At 40.9% G+C, this 13,547-nt stretch overlaps 1 protein-coding gene across 1 annotated transcript; it reads right to left on the bottom strand.

Annotated features, from left to right (window-relative positions):
• Window positions 1-5,029: 5,029 nt before the first annotated feature.
• Window positions 5,030-12,687, bottom strand: MFSD9 (major facilitator superfamily domain containing 9). The gene is made up of 6 exons (XM_005486451.4): window positions 12,347-12,687; window positions 10,362-10,449; window positions 9,076-9,119; window positions 7,737-7,866; window positions 7,156-7,365; window positions 5,030-6,633 (listed from the first exon to the last, which is right to left on the bottom strand). The coding sequence occupies exons 1-6, from the start codon at window positions 12,449-12,451 to the stop codon at window positions 5,846-5,848; spliced, it is 1,365 nt and encodes a 454-aa protein (XP_005486508.2). The 5' UTR covers window positions 12,452-12,687; the 3' UTR covers window positions 5,030-5,845.
• Window positions 12,688-13,547: the final 860 nt, after the last annotated feature.

Raw genomic sequence — 13,547 nt, forward strand, 5'->3', positions numbered from 1 at the left:
CCAAGAATAATTTGCTGAAAGAGCTAAAATTTTAAGGGCTGTCCTACTTTGTACTAAAATATAATGCAAATTCCACTGAAACCAGTTCAACAAAAGAAAACCTTGCTGCATAACAATTTAAAAATTAGAGAATATCCTTCTGTACTAAAGCCACATAGAAATCACATGGAAAAACAAAGTTAAATTTTTTGCCAAAATAACATGCCTGCTGTTATGAAGGGTATCTTGGGCGCTCTGGAAGCAAACACACTGTACCCTGCACCAACTTTTTTAAGAGCTGCCAAGTCCACCAATTCCAGACATCAGCTGACCCTCCAAGAAATGCTTTAGCTGGTCACCACTTCCATAATTGTCCCAAGTTCTGTCAACACCCCCCAGCCCCTGAAGAAAAGATGAAAGATTTTGAAACTGGATGCTGGAATGCTGTTTGTACCACAAGAGCCCTGGTCCAATAAAAATATCCTTGTTAATGTGCATAAATATGGCACCCTAATTGCCACAGGTTTTGTTTCAAACAGTAATTTTTTGCTATGAAAGGGAAAAGAAATTTTAATTACGTCAGCTTACTTCAATTTTCTTCTCTGAGACCTCCTGTTTATCAGATATTTGACAGAATGGACCGGTTTTTACTGTGCAGCCCATCTCAAAAATAGTTCCTTGCTGCTGAGATTTAAAATAATTAAAATTTTGAATTAATTTCTCTTTCTGCATGAAAACATGTTTTTCAAGACTTCCCTTTATAATAAGCTGCATATTCTTTCATTTCTAAAAGCAGTCTGACCTCCATTTACAATAATTTGATTCTCAAAGTTCAGGCTCCAGTACGCTCTTACAAGATTCATGATCAGCTCTTTGTGAATTAGTCTTCAATATTACAGCAATAACAGCACAGGCAGATCTTGGGTTTTCAAATGACAAAGTGCCAGGCTGTAAAGGATCATTTACCCAAGGGTATCCTGCAATACCCACAACCAGATTGGCACTGGCAGCACCCATAGAGGTTCCCAGCCACAGGAATGTAGTGGCACTACAGAGATCCTGAAGTAATGAACAAGCCAGGTCACAAACTCTGCTACTCCTATTTTGTTGCTGCATTATCTCCTCAATAATCCACTTGTCCTCAGAAGATGAGAAAGGTACTGACCTCTGTGATTGTGCTGCAGTCAATAAATGCAGAAGAAAGAAAATGACAAGAAACGGAAGTCTGAGGAAGTGATATATTGGGTTTGCATGGCAAGGTTTTGGTAGCAGGGGGATATAGTGGTACAGCGAGGTGTGGCCTTAAAGTCAGGTGTCCGGCTGGCAGGAGGGCGGCCAACACCCAGCTGCAAATGTGTGAGCACCCCTCCGTGTCAGAAGGCTTCGGGCTGTGCTCACAGCGGACGGAATCGCTGCTGGCTGACGAGAGTAAAGAGTCCGGACACTCACTGGGGACTTGTCAGATTTATTGTAGAACCCAACGTGTCAACCAGGGAGTGACAGACCCCCAGGTGCTGAATCTAACATAGCTGCCAAAGAGTGACCTCGAACAAAGGGTGCAATAGGATTATAAAGGGGGGAGGAATTCATGGGAGGGGTTTACAAGGAACCAATAGGGGAAGGCAAGGGAGTGAACTTAGGATAACAGGCATGAGAGAAAACCCAATAGAAACAATGTAAAGGAGGGGCCCCGGAGCCACAGCCAATCAAGTCTCCCTAAGCACAGAAGATTCTGGCAAACTAGAAGGAGAGGGGAGTGGTTGACTGGGCCAAGGGAGGAGAACAAATTCACATATAAGGAAATACAGGGGAGGGGGAAATTATATAACAGAGAGGATTGACATAAACTGTGGTGGGAGTGACCAAGGTAACCAAATGATAGACAATACAATGGCGGGAAAAACTGGTGAGGGCAGAACCATTACAGAAGAAGGGGGGAACAATACAGAAAATAGGGGAGTAATTAAATAAACTAACAGAACACACTACAACATAGTGGTGGCTTCTCTGAGAAGCTGCCAGAACCTTTCCCTTTGTCTGACTGAGCCAACGCCAGCTGGCTCCAAGGTGGACCCAAAGCCAAGATAATCAGTGTTTGATAATACATGAAAAAAGGAAAAAAATAACTTATTTTGTAGAAGCAGTTGTGGCCAGAGAAGAGAGGAGTGAGAGAAAAGACACCTGCTGCAGACACCAAGGTCAGTGCAGGAGGGAAGAAGGCCCTGGAGCAGATTCCCCTGCAGCCTGTGCTGAAGACCACGGTAAGGCAGCTGTGCTCCTGCAGCTTATGGAGGACCACGGGGAGCAGATATTCACCTGCAGCCTCTGAAGGATTGCATGTCACAGCAGGTGGATGCCCAAAGGAGGCTGTGACCCTGTGGAAAGCCCACAGAGGAGCAGGCTTCTGGCAGGACCTGTGGATCCGTGGACAAAGGAGCCCACAGTAGAGCAGGTTATCTGGCAGGACTTGTGACTCCATGGGGAGCTCACAGCTCACACTGGAGCAGTCTATTCCTGAAGGAGTGCACCCTGTGGTAAAGGGACCCACACTGGAGTGGTCAGTGAGGAGCTGTAGCCTGTGGGAAGGAGTCACACTGTAGAAGTCCATGGAGGACTATCTCCTGTGGGAGGGACACCACACTGGAGCAGGGGAGGGACTCTTCTCTCTGAGCAGCACAAGAAACAACATGAGATGAACTGACCATCTCACTCCTTGTCTCCCTGCACTGCAGCAGCGGGGGGAGGTAGAGCCTGGGAAGGAGGGAGGGGTGGCAGGAAGGTGTTTTTAAGATTTATTTTACTTCTCATTGTCCTGCTCTGATTTTGATTGGTAAAAATTTCAATTATCTCCCCAAACTGAATCTATTTTTCACATTAATCAGTGAGTGATCTCTCCCTGTCCTTAACTCACTAGTCTTTTGTTTTATTTTCTCTCCTCTCCCCTGTCTGGTTCCAGAGGAGAGTGGCTTTGGTGGGTACCTGGTGTCCAGCCAGGGTCAAACCCTCCAACTGATATGTTTATAAAGGATCTCTTCAAAAGTACACAGCCTACCCCAACAGGAGAAAAAATCTTACCTTTGCTTCATCATTTAAAAGCAATAAAATCAATACTTATACACAGCCTCTTCAACATGAGCTGATCAAAATAGTCAAAAAAGTCACTTAACTTACCAAAGGGAAGGGCAAAGATCAAAAAAACCCCAAGCAACCAAACCAAAACCCAACCCTTCCTACAAGCCTAAGAAAACCGACCCAAAATAAAGTAACAGCAAGCAAGAGAAAAATCTTAATTTGCAGTGGTTTGCTGACAGAAACTGTTTTCCTTTAGTCCACATTCAGATCTGGTTTGTTAGTCTTCTACAGAAGATCCTACAACTGGATTCAAGAAACAGCTGAATAATTCAGTAGTTTGCCCACTAGACTGGAGCCAAAATTAGCTGCAACTGCTCCTTCCTCAACTTAAAATGGAGAATCATATCTCTGTATCTGCAAGAATGTCACTGAATCTTCACTCCCTGACCTTGCATGGTTATGGCAACTAAGAGGCAACACAAGGGATGAAAATGTGGCCTCCAGGCACAAGGAACAGTGGCTTGAAGGACTTCATCTCAAAATCGCAGAGTTCTCCATTTTATTTTATTTCGTCTTTTTCATTCACTGCCAAGCCACTTATTGGTTGAATCCTTGGTTCCGGTGCCCTTTGTGAGAAATGCAGACAGATTCAAATTATTTTAACCATGCTTGAGGAAAAAAAATAAAGCATCCACACTTCACATTGACATGAACACTTCTATTTTGTGCTGTTGCTTCAGCAGAGGAAGATGCGAATAAAACCACAGTGACTTCATTTTATTTCTTAAAGTCCTTAAAGAAAAAAAAAATATAGTGCAATTCTTCTGTACCTGTACAGAAAAGAAATGTTTCTGTGGCACTTCAGGAATAATTTTGGCCTACAAACAAAAAACTTCTGTCAAATGTGTTGCAATGAGTCCCCAAAACCACAGGCTTCCACAGATTTCTCAAATGTGAGGCTTCTATAACCTACATTCAGTAGGACATATATTAGGATAGATGTACACAGAAGTCAGATTAAATCAGTGCAGCAATTTAGAAGGGTAAATGTTATATCATATAATCAACAAGTATTGGAAAAATTACGAAATCATTCATATATGTTAATTTTTGAAGTTTTTTTTCAACTCTTTCCCTTAACCCCTTGCTAGAGATGCAAAACAGAATGCCCTTACTTACAGAATGGAGGTTTTAGGTAAACGAAAAAATAAGAAAATTAAAAGATGGAAAGAAACAAAATAAGAAATTTAGAGCAACAATGTTTTGGGCATCTACCAAGAATGGCAAGAGAAGATAAGAGACTTGAAAATGCCTCAAGTTCCTAGAGAGAAATGAAACATACATTACTGTAATAAAGAACTCCAAGGATATGTACTGAAATCACAGTAGGAATAAGACACTGATTATGTCAATTAATAAAATTAAAACAATTCAGAGTTCCATATATGAATTCCTATGGTGCTGCCACTGGAATCATGGAGGTTTCAGAAAATATTTGAATGCTAGTAGGCAGTGGAAAAGGTAAAGAAGAAAATGAAAATAAACACAAGCACCATCCATGACTGACCTGGAGCAGGAAGAGTGTTTGCACTGATGTGTTCAAGGGATAACTGAATTGCATAAAACCCCTCCAAACAAGCACTTACATAGTTGACTTTGTACTTTCATCAAGTAATGTAATGAAGATCATAGAGAACACTATCGGAGCAAAATACATTTTTTCCATGTTTCATATGAAATACAAACAATGGTAACTTGCAAGTAATGAGCTTGAACAGTAAACAGCACAGGAGTGCTACAACTCTGCACAGCTCTGAGAGTAACCTCTTTTCAGTTAAGCCATGCACACAAATGAGGACTAAAGTGCTAACAAAACTGTATTTCTCTTGTCACTGAAATGTCACTTATGCCCTGAGATGAAAGAGGATGCATTAATCCAGATCCATGAACTACTGGTAGATGCTCACACCTTTAGTCATTTGAGAGAATTAAGAAGGACATTTATTCTTAAAGTGAAGGTAGAAAAATTGCACAGGAAATATAAATAAAGAAATTATGACAAAGTTCCTCAGTAGAAGTTATTACTAAACTGAAGCCACCAGTTCAAATTTCAATAAAACTTAAATTCAGCCTCAGTTTCAGTCTGAATGGCCTTGTACTATTCTAAGATTAGGTCTTCTAGTACATGAAGTTAGCATATACCCAATTCTGTTACTTGGGAAAGACCAGGAGTCAGCAGGGGTTGCAGGATTACTCCAAAGTGCCTAACCATAGTCTGGACAAAACATGCTACACAAAAATCACATAAGCAAACACCCTGTTATATAAGGTACTGTCATAACAGACAAAAGGAAAATAGACCACAAAATAAGAAATTAAGGCCAAACATACTGCAAATTCTCCTGATTAAATAACAAAAATTCACCTTTGATCCACCCTTTTTAAACAATCTTTCAATCTAAATACTGTTTCAAAAATGATCTACAAGCAGGATTTGTGCGCTTCCTGACATTTTTTTCCCCTCCAAAAAGGTTAAAAAATGCATTTAAAAAATCACAGCCAGTACAATATAGCAATATGTGCCCCTCTTAGAAACAGTGGTACCTGTTGGAATAACATCTGTCTAGACGGTTGTACCTGTTGGAATAATACCTGTGTAGACTTAAAATCCCTGCAGCAGAAATACATATATATACTTGCTTCCACAGGAACATAATGTGCTCTCCTTAAAAATCATGTAATTACTGTACAAGCCTGGCAGGTGAAGATACATCCGTGCAATCCAAAATTGTGACTACTGATTCTTTAACTTCACACTTCCATGACTACGGTATTTTTGTTTGTTTGCATTCATTATCACAATAGCAACTAATGCTAGTCCCACAGCTAGACTTGGAGGACCACAAGGACTGAACTCCTGAGCAATTCCAGAAAGGAGTGGGGCAACAATACGTCCCACTGATGTCACTGACTGTCCCACACCCAGGAGTGTCCCGCTGGCCTCGTTCCCACCGATGGTCAGCTCCAGGTCAATGATACAGGTACGGCCAATAGTGGTGGAGAAGGCCAAGAAGGTGGAGGACAGAATGACCATCCATATGCTCGGTGCTGAGGCATACAGGAGAATCAGTGTGCAGGTAAAAGTGCTGGAGTGCAACAGAAGTCTGTAAGTGTTGTGCCCATAGACTCTCGTTATTGGTCCGAGCAAACAACCAGCCAGGACTCCCAGCGCACTGCTATAGCTCATGAGGTATCCAGAAAACAAGGGTTTCACCCCAAATCTCTCCTCCAAGGCAAGAGTAAAATTACTATAATACAACAGTATAGCAACAGACATCAGGAACCGCACTAAAAATACATCCCACAAATTAGAGCATGCTATTCCTTTAATTTTCTTCAGCACTGTTGCAACTTGGATCCATGGAGACTGGAAAAAACTACTGTTTGTCACAGCTCTACTAGTTGCTGATTTCAAGTGATGTTCATGATTTGATTTTGCTGAGAAACTGTTTGTTTCTTTGTCTTGGCAATGGTTCCTATTGCTAGTGTTTTCTTCACTCCAGGGTAACATCCAGACAAGACCTATACAGATGAAGAAATTAGTTGATTTCATTCAGTTGCATCAACTTTACATGGAAGATATTAGTTTGATTGTAACAATTAAAAAAATACTTCAACAGTACTTGCTCTTAAAAAATTTGCAAATATTAAGTCTAGTGTTATTCATAGTATTGGTTCAATTTTAAATGCAGTGAAAGCAAGAAAGGAAAGCACTGAAATGCCACACTCACATGATATAAACTAATCTAATGGCTAAAGCTAAAATTCTGATTTCTAGTCTCCATCTTTGGGCACATCAAAAACTCCCATTTGTGTCTGAATGTAAAGAGGACATAGGCAGAACAAAGGAGAAGCATCTGGGGGATAACTGTTTCAAAATTCCCACCCTTCCACATAAGTTAAAATTCAAACAATAGTATTGGCATACACAATGATTATGTCATAGATGATAAACACACTGCGCATTCAAGGTATTACAGATGGCTTAAAAGGACAAAATGAGGAATAAAGGGACCCAAGATGCAGGATGTGACATCAACTTACCACCATTCAGAAGGAAGATGGAGGCACAGATGAAGGCTGTTTGGTAAAAGCCACCTTTGAACTCTGCAAGGTAGCCACCAACAACAGGTCCCAGAATGAAGCCCACACCGGAGGCTGCATTGAAGCGCCCCATCACTAAAGGGCGATCCCTCTCCGAGACCAGGTCAGACAGCAGGGCTTTAGAGATGGACAGTGTGTGTTTGAAAATACCTGCAACAAAATACAAACAAATCAATAAACATGTATCTCTCGGTCCAAAAAACAGACAGACTCTATCTCAGGTCCAAATTTGTATGATTTGTATTTTTAAACTTCAATTAATCACAAATTCTTCAGTGCTGGAGTAAGCAGCTTTGTGGGGTTTAGATGCCTGGTGGGTTAGGCCTCAACATTTCAAATTATTTTCAGGGAAAAAAAAAAGAGAATGCTTCATTTGTAGAGACTTTTCAATACTAAGGTTCAGTTGGTGCTACTGGGTGGTGATGCTATGCAGCCATCCATACACCATGATTTCTTCTGTAGTAATTCTCAGCCTGAGACTACAGGGAATTTAAACTGCAAAATGCCAAGTGTTTACTCACCTACAAGGATTCTAGAAATAGCAAACAGGAACACTGTGGTGGAATTTCCAAGAAGGAAGTAACCCAGTGCACTGAGAAGAATACAAGCAAGCAGGGAATACCGTCTTCCTACTATATCACTCCAGCAGCCCTTTCACAAAGCAGGAAAGAAAGATTAGCTTTCTATAACATTAAACTATGTGCAGTGATCAATCAATACTTCTACATTAAATTGAGAAAAGACATCAAAGGACTGTCAATGAAAGCCTAATAAGCTTATTACACAACATTCCTAAGTGCTCAAAATTTGGAAATCACAAGGAGAGCTCTGCCCTGCTGGCAGGCTACCTGCCAAAATTATAATTTCATTTAATGTTGTGTATACAGAATTTTTTTAATAAAAAAGTCACCCTTTTAAAAAGACAGTCCTGCAATAAACACCACAAAATATTACCAGTAGAAGCCTTCTGCAAATCTTACCATAATCAGTCACAAATATTTGCTTGCATTACTCAGGCTGCTATGTATCAAGACACTTGTTGAACATCCTAAAAGGAATGATCTTGGCTATGAAGAGTGTGTTATGTGAGCACAGACAGGTAAGAAGTAGTTTGCAGAAGGCAAACAGAAAACTTGCATTTATCATGCTTTTAATTCAGCTTGATTTCCAAGAGGAAATAGCTTTTTAAGAAAGTAGACAATGGTCTTGCACTTCCAAGAACATGCCACAAAATTACAGGAGGAAATTATCCCAGGTGTACTGCATAACAAACCCTGAACCAGTTCTTTTATGAGACACTCTCATAATCTGTTCTCTTCAAAACTAGAAAACTAGTACCAGGGTAATATTAGGATATAAAAATCAATAGCTAATAGAAAACCAAACCAAACAAATATCAAAGATGCAATGATTAATTTAGACCGTACAGTGAATTACAAGACACTGCTGCTCATAAAGCAGGGAAAGCAAACTAGATCACAGGCTATGAAAAACTGACTCATGAGACTGCTTTCTGGACAGGCTACTGCACTGCAGGAAACTGCTCTACTAGCACCAACACTAGAGGAGATAAACCTGTGTAACTGTGACCTGCTCAGTAATGTATCTGAGCCCAAATCTGTATTCTAGTTTTTTGTCTAAAAACTGTATTCTCTTTGGGCCTGAAAAACCTGGCAATTACCCATAAAGAAAACTGCCATTTCTCATGCAAACTGAAAACTAGTTCCTCCAACCAAAATGCTTGTATAAACACTTTATGCATTTTCAAAATGACAAGAAATGCTATTATTAACCCCACCCTTTTCTCCCCACAATTCATAGAAATATCAATATGCTCTGGAATGCAGTGTTAGAACTCACCACAAATGTGCTGGTAAATAGCTGCATTATACCATAGAGAGATCCTAAAACAAACAAAATACCAGTGTTAAAAATTCATTTTTGTTTTTTAAAGAAAACTGCACAAAATTTTAAATTATGAAAAATGGGAAATCATGGGAATAGTTTACTAGAAGAATGGGAAGAGGGAGCAGGACAAACCAAGCGTGGGGAATGACAAAATAAAAAAGAAAAAAGTGCTGAAAACTTGTAAAACTATATAAGGTAAAATGATGTTGCTTTGTATGGTGTATTAAACAATCTCAGCATTTATAACTGCTTTCTCAGAATCAGGAGAGAATTTCTCTACTGGATTGGACTTTCCACTTGGTGCTTAAGTCTACTACAAGGCACCACAGAAGCCCTGAAGAAAACTCAGACCCTACTTTCTCATTTTGGAGGCTAAGAGATTAGCAGCATTTAGTGACAGAGGAGAAGGAGTAGAGAGAAGCATAGAGAAACATCTGTTGGACTCTAATATATAAGAATACACCCCAAACCTATTTTTTTCTAATGTTAAAAATCAAAGCAGATTGTTGAAATGAAAAAATATGTCTGACTAGTTTCTGCTTAAAATAATACTTTCAACTCAGCGCAGAAGCACAATTATTTCATACGAAGTGTTAAATAAGAATGCAAAATAATAAAACTGAGTAACAGCTGCCATGTCTGGGAATAAAGAAAATGCTGTATCACTCCAAATCATAAACAATACCACAAAAGGTACTTTAAAGACACAAACCATACCTAAACACTAAATACTTTAAGATAAAATTCCAAATCTTCAGAATTTATTTGTAAATACTCGTAAAAGTGAGTAAATATTTTGCCAAGACACTTGTAAGGATTTTAATCAAACTGGGAAAAGTCATGGACATTGGAAAGTTTTGGAGAACCAGCTGCAGAAGCATCATTTGCAAAGTGTAAATAAGAATAAAACTACAAGCAACACCTCTGGCTCTCTAAATTGCTAAGCTGTGAATTCTTGGAGGCTGGAAAGTACTGTACAAATGCTACTGCAAGACTTCCTTGTCCTTTCCAGTTGTGCTCTTTCCCAAGCACGTGCTTTTGGCTACTGTCTGTGCACGAGTTTGGACAGGTCTCTGGGTCTAACACAGTAGGGCTGCCCTTAAAAGTTACACATGGAAATTGTCTTTATCTGTTATTATGCTATTAGCAAGGAAGAATTGCGTTCCAATGTCCAATTTACAGCAAGGCAAAATCCAGGCCTTATCTTACTCTTTCATAAATCAAGTACTGCAACTCACCTATGATTCCAGCAACTGTATGACTTGCTCCTAGAGATTTGATATGAAGATTCATTAAAGGAACCACCATGCTCACCCCGAATAAATCCTGAAAAGAAAGTAGGATATTTTTAGTAACTTTCACAAAGACAATAGCAACCTGGCTTAATAACAGTCATCATTAGAAAACTAAATTAAAAAAAAAGTAAATTATCACCATATCAACACAAGGTCAAAAGAAAATTTTTCTTTTTTTTTCATATTTTTCATATTTTATGTGTTTCACAAAACCCATAAACTGAAAGATAAAGGATTGCCTCACAGAGGAGTTAAACCTATGAAAACATCAATTTTCTTCCCCAACTCTAGATGCAATCCTTCTGAAGATATATATTTAAACATTAAATATTCCTTTAAATATATTAAACTTTACCTGTTTAACAAGAAAAGTACTTTGTATTAGCCCTTTAAATTCAAAGTGGTCTACTTTCAATCGCCTAAACATGCTTTTTTTTGTGCAAAGAACATATATTTTGAAAAACGGTACTTTCACCAAACTACAATGGGGAAGAAGCTACAATAGATCTAAACCTACTAACAGACTGCCTTTGTGTAGTGACAAGACAGAAACTTGAAGAAAAAAAATAAAGGCAAAGTATAATTGAAAAACATTTTGTAAGAGGAGGGTAAAGGACACTGCCCATCCTGAGAAGTACAAGGATCTCCTACTTGTTCCTTTTGCTTTATTACTTTTTGTTAAGCTCACCACTTTGACCCAGCAGTTCTTTCAGTACTACTACAATCTGGCACAGCATCCAGTGTCCCTAGGAGATCTATTGGAGCACCATCACCTTTCATCACTGACTGCTTGAACTGAACTAGACTGCCTCAAGGACTGATTAACTGTAACAATGTGAGGCACTAAGTGAATTCTCACAGTCTGTCATTAATTATTTTTTGATGGTTGAAATTGAGGCTTACAAGGTTAGAATCATTAAACACATTAGCATGGACAAACAGAGCACACCACTTACAAACATCCTCAGTAATACAATCTTAGCTGTCATATGTGAATCTGAAGAAAGGTTCAGTGACCTTGTCCAGGTCATCAATGGAGATATTAAGAAGTACAAGTCTCAGACTATACCCTGGCAGTACTGGACTGTGACAGGCATGCAGGTAGAGCAAGCCCCATCCTTTGATGAGTAGTTACATCTCATTCCACTGTCTAATTCCTTCTGTAGAGTGACAAATGTGCTGTATTTATTTGTCTGCCTACAGGAAGTCTGCATCACCACATCCTCTAAAAGGACACTCACTTGGTTGATTTTCTTGTGTGCTCCAGTTCAGTGTCAATACGCTATTTCAGGGCTGGAGAACCACAGCCTTTAAAAGTCAGTTAAAAGGAGCAGAGTTCGCTATAATATTTGCTCCAGGACATAAACCAGCTGGGTCTTTCTATCGCCCAACCTAAAAGTAGGTAAGATAGTTATCCTGACATTTCACAGTGCAAACTGGTACTCATTTTGTACTCATTTTCCAAATCGTCGCTTTTAAATTTCAAATTAATTAAACGGCACTTTCCTGAGGCTCAGGAATCACTACAGAGTATGAACCTTTTAAAAAGTCTGTTCTTTCAATAGGAAACTTCTTTTTTTTTTGAGAGAAACATATTTTTAGGTTTTTTTGGGGGGTAAATTTACAGGAACCACGGGTATTTCAAGAACAGGAAGCAGCTCTGTTATAAGCACCAAGGCAAGACTCAGCTTTTCGGGTGCTACACTATTCCATGGCATTCACAGGATAAAAATCCGACCTTTGTGCCGAACTGCGTGGCTGTTTGCAGGGGTAAAAGATCCCAGCCGCTGCACACCACCATCGCTACAAGCCCTGCCGTTCCCAAGGGGCTGCTGCAGCGCTGCACCCCGGCAGCCACGGCCTGCAGAGGAGCCGCTTCCCGCTCCCGGCCGCGGCCGCCCGCCGCAGGCCCCGGGGCCGCCGCTTACCAGGAATCCCACCGCGTAGAGGCACCGCACGAAGCGGGCGGACACGGGCGGGCTCGCCGTGGCCGCCCGGCCGCCGCCACCCTCATCCTCCTCCTCTTCGTCCATGCGGGCGGCGGCGCAGGGCCTGCGCAGTGCCCGCGGCGCTGCGGAAACGAGAGGCGGCGGCGCCGGCACCGGCACCGGCGGGGGAGACTCTCGCTGTTGTTTCGTTTGGCGCGGTATCCTAAGTGTGTCCTCTTTCTCGGGAGAAGATGAGGACGAATAAGGCACCCTGCCGGCCTCGGGAGCCGTCGGGATCCCTGCCTGCACCCTCCCACACACACCTCAGTAGGACTTTACCCTTCCTGCCTCTTGCGTGTTTGTACGGGAAACATTTTGCAACCCGGCCCGTCGAGGCCTGAGGCTTTTGGGCGTTCAGGAGGAGCCCAGTGGAGCCAAGGGGCTCCAAATATGGAGAAACAAATATAGGGAAACAAATATGCCATAGGAGCATGGTGATGGATCCCCTGCACAGTTCTTGTGGTGGCTGTAGAAAAATGGCGTTTTGGCCCTTGCACCTCCGATCCTACCGACCCATATGGAAAGTGCCCGTGCCCCAGCGCTGCTGCTGTTCCTCGGCCATCTCTCGGACTCAGCCCGGTGCCTGTATCAAGTGTTTCTGGCGCCAAAGTGTTTTCCTGCCTGGTTCGTGGCTTATCATGGTGGTACTGAGCCAAGGAGGAAGGGCATCCCTCTTCCTGCTTTGTACTTCACTGCTGTGCTGTGCTTTTGTTAAAAGTCAGGGATAACTGGAATTGTTGACGACTAGTTATGTTATGTTACAATGCATTTGTATCCAAACCAGTGAAACTTCATAAATCTCTCAGAAGCACTGGTGGAAATGATTGTCACATGCAAAATGTGACCGCCCAGCTTTATGTTGGAGTCAGAGGTTCACTCTTTTATTTAGTTGCTTGGCCAGGGATCAGTAAAACTGCTGCAGTTTTAAATACTTTTAAAAATGCACAAGGGAACGGGAGATGCTTTTAGTTATCAGTAAGAAGAAGCTTTTGTAAAATGTTGATGACTCTTACACTTTAAAAGTTAGCATGAGTTATTAAGTTTGAGGAAGATCATTCAATAACTGACAATAGCATAACTTCAATTCTCTTTTCATGTTTCCAGAAGAAATAAATATCACAAGGTTGAGGATCTTTTACAG

This window comes from Zonotrichia albicollis, chromosome 2 (genome assembly GCF_047830755.1).
Source record: "Zonotrichia albicollis isolate bZonAlb1 chromosome 2, bZonAlb1.hap1, whole genome shotgun sequence".
In the NCBI taxonomy this organism is placed as follows: Eukaryota; Metazoa; Chordata; class Aves; order Passeriformes; family Passerellidae; genus Zonotrichia; species Zonotrichia albicollis.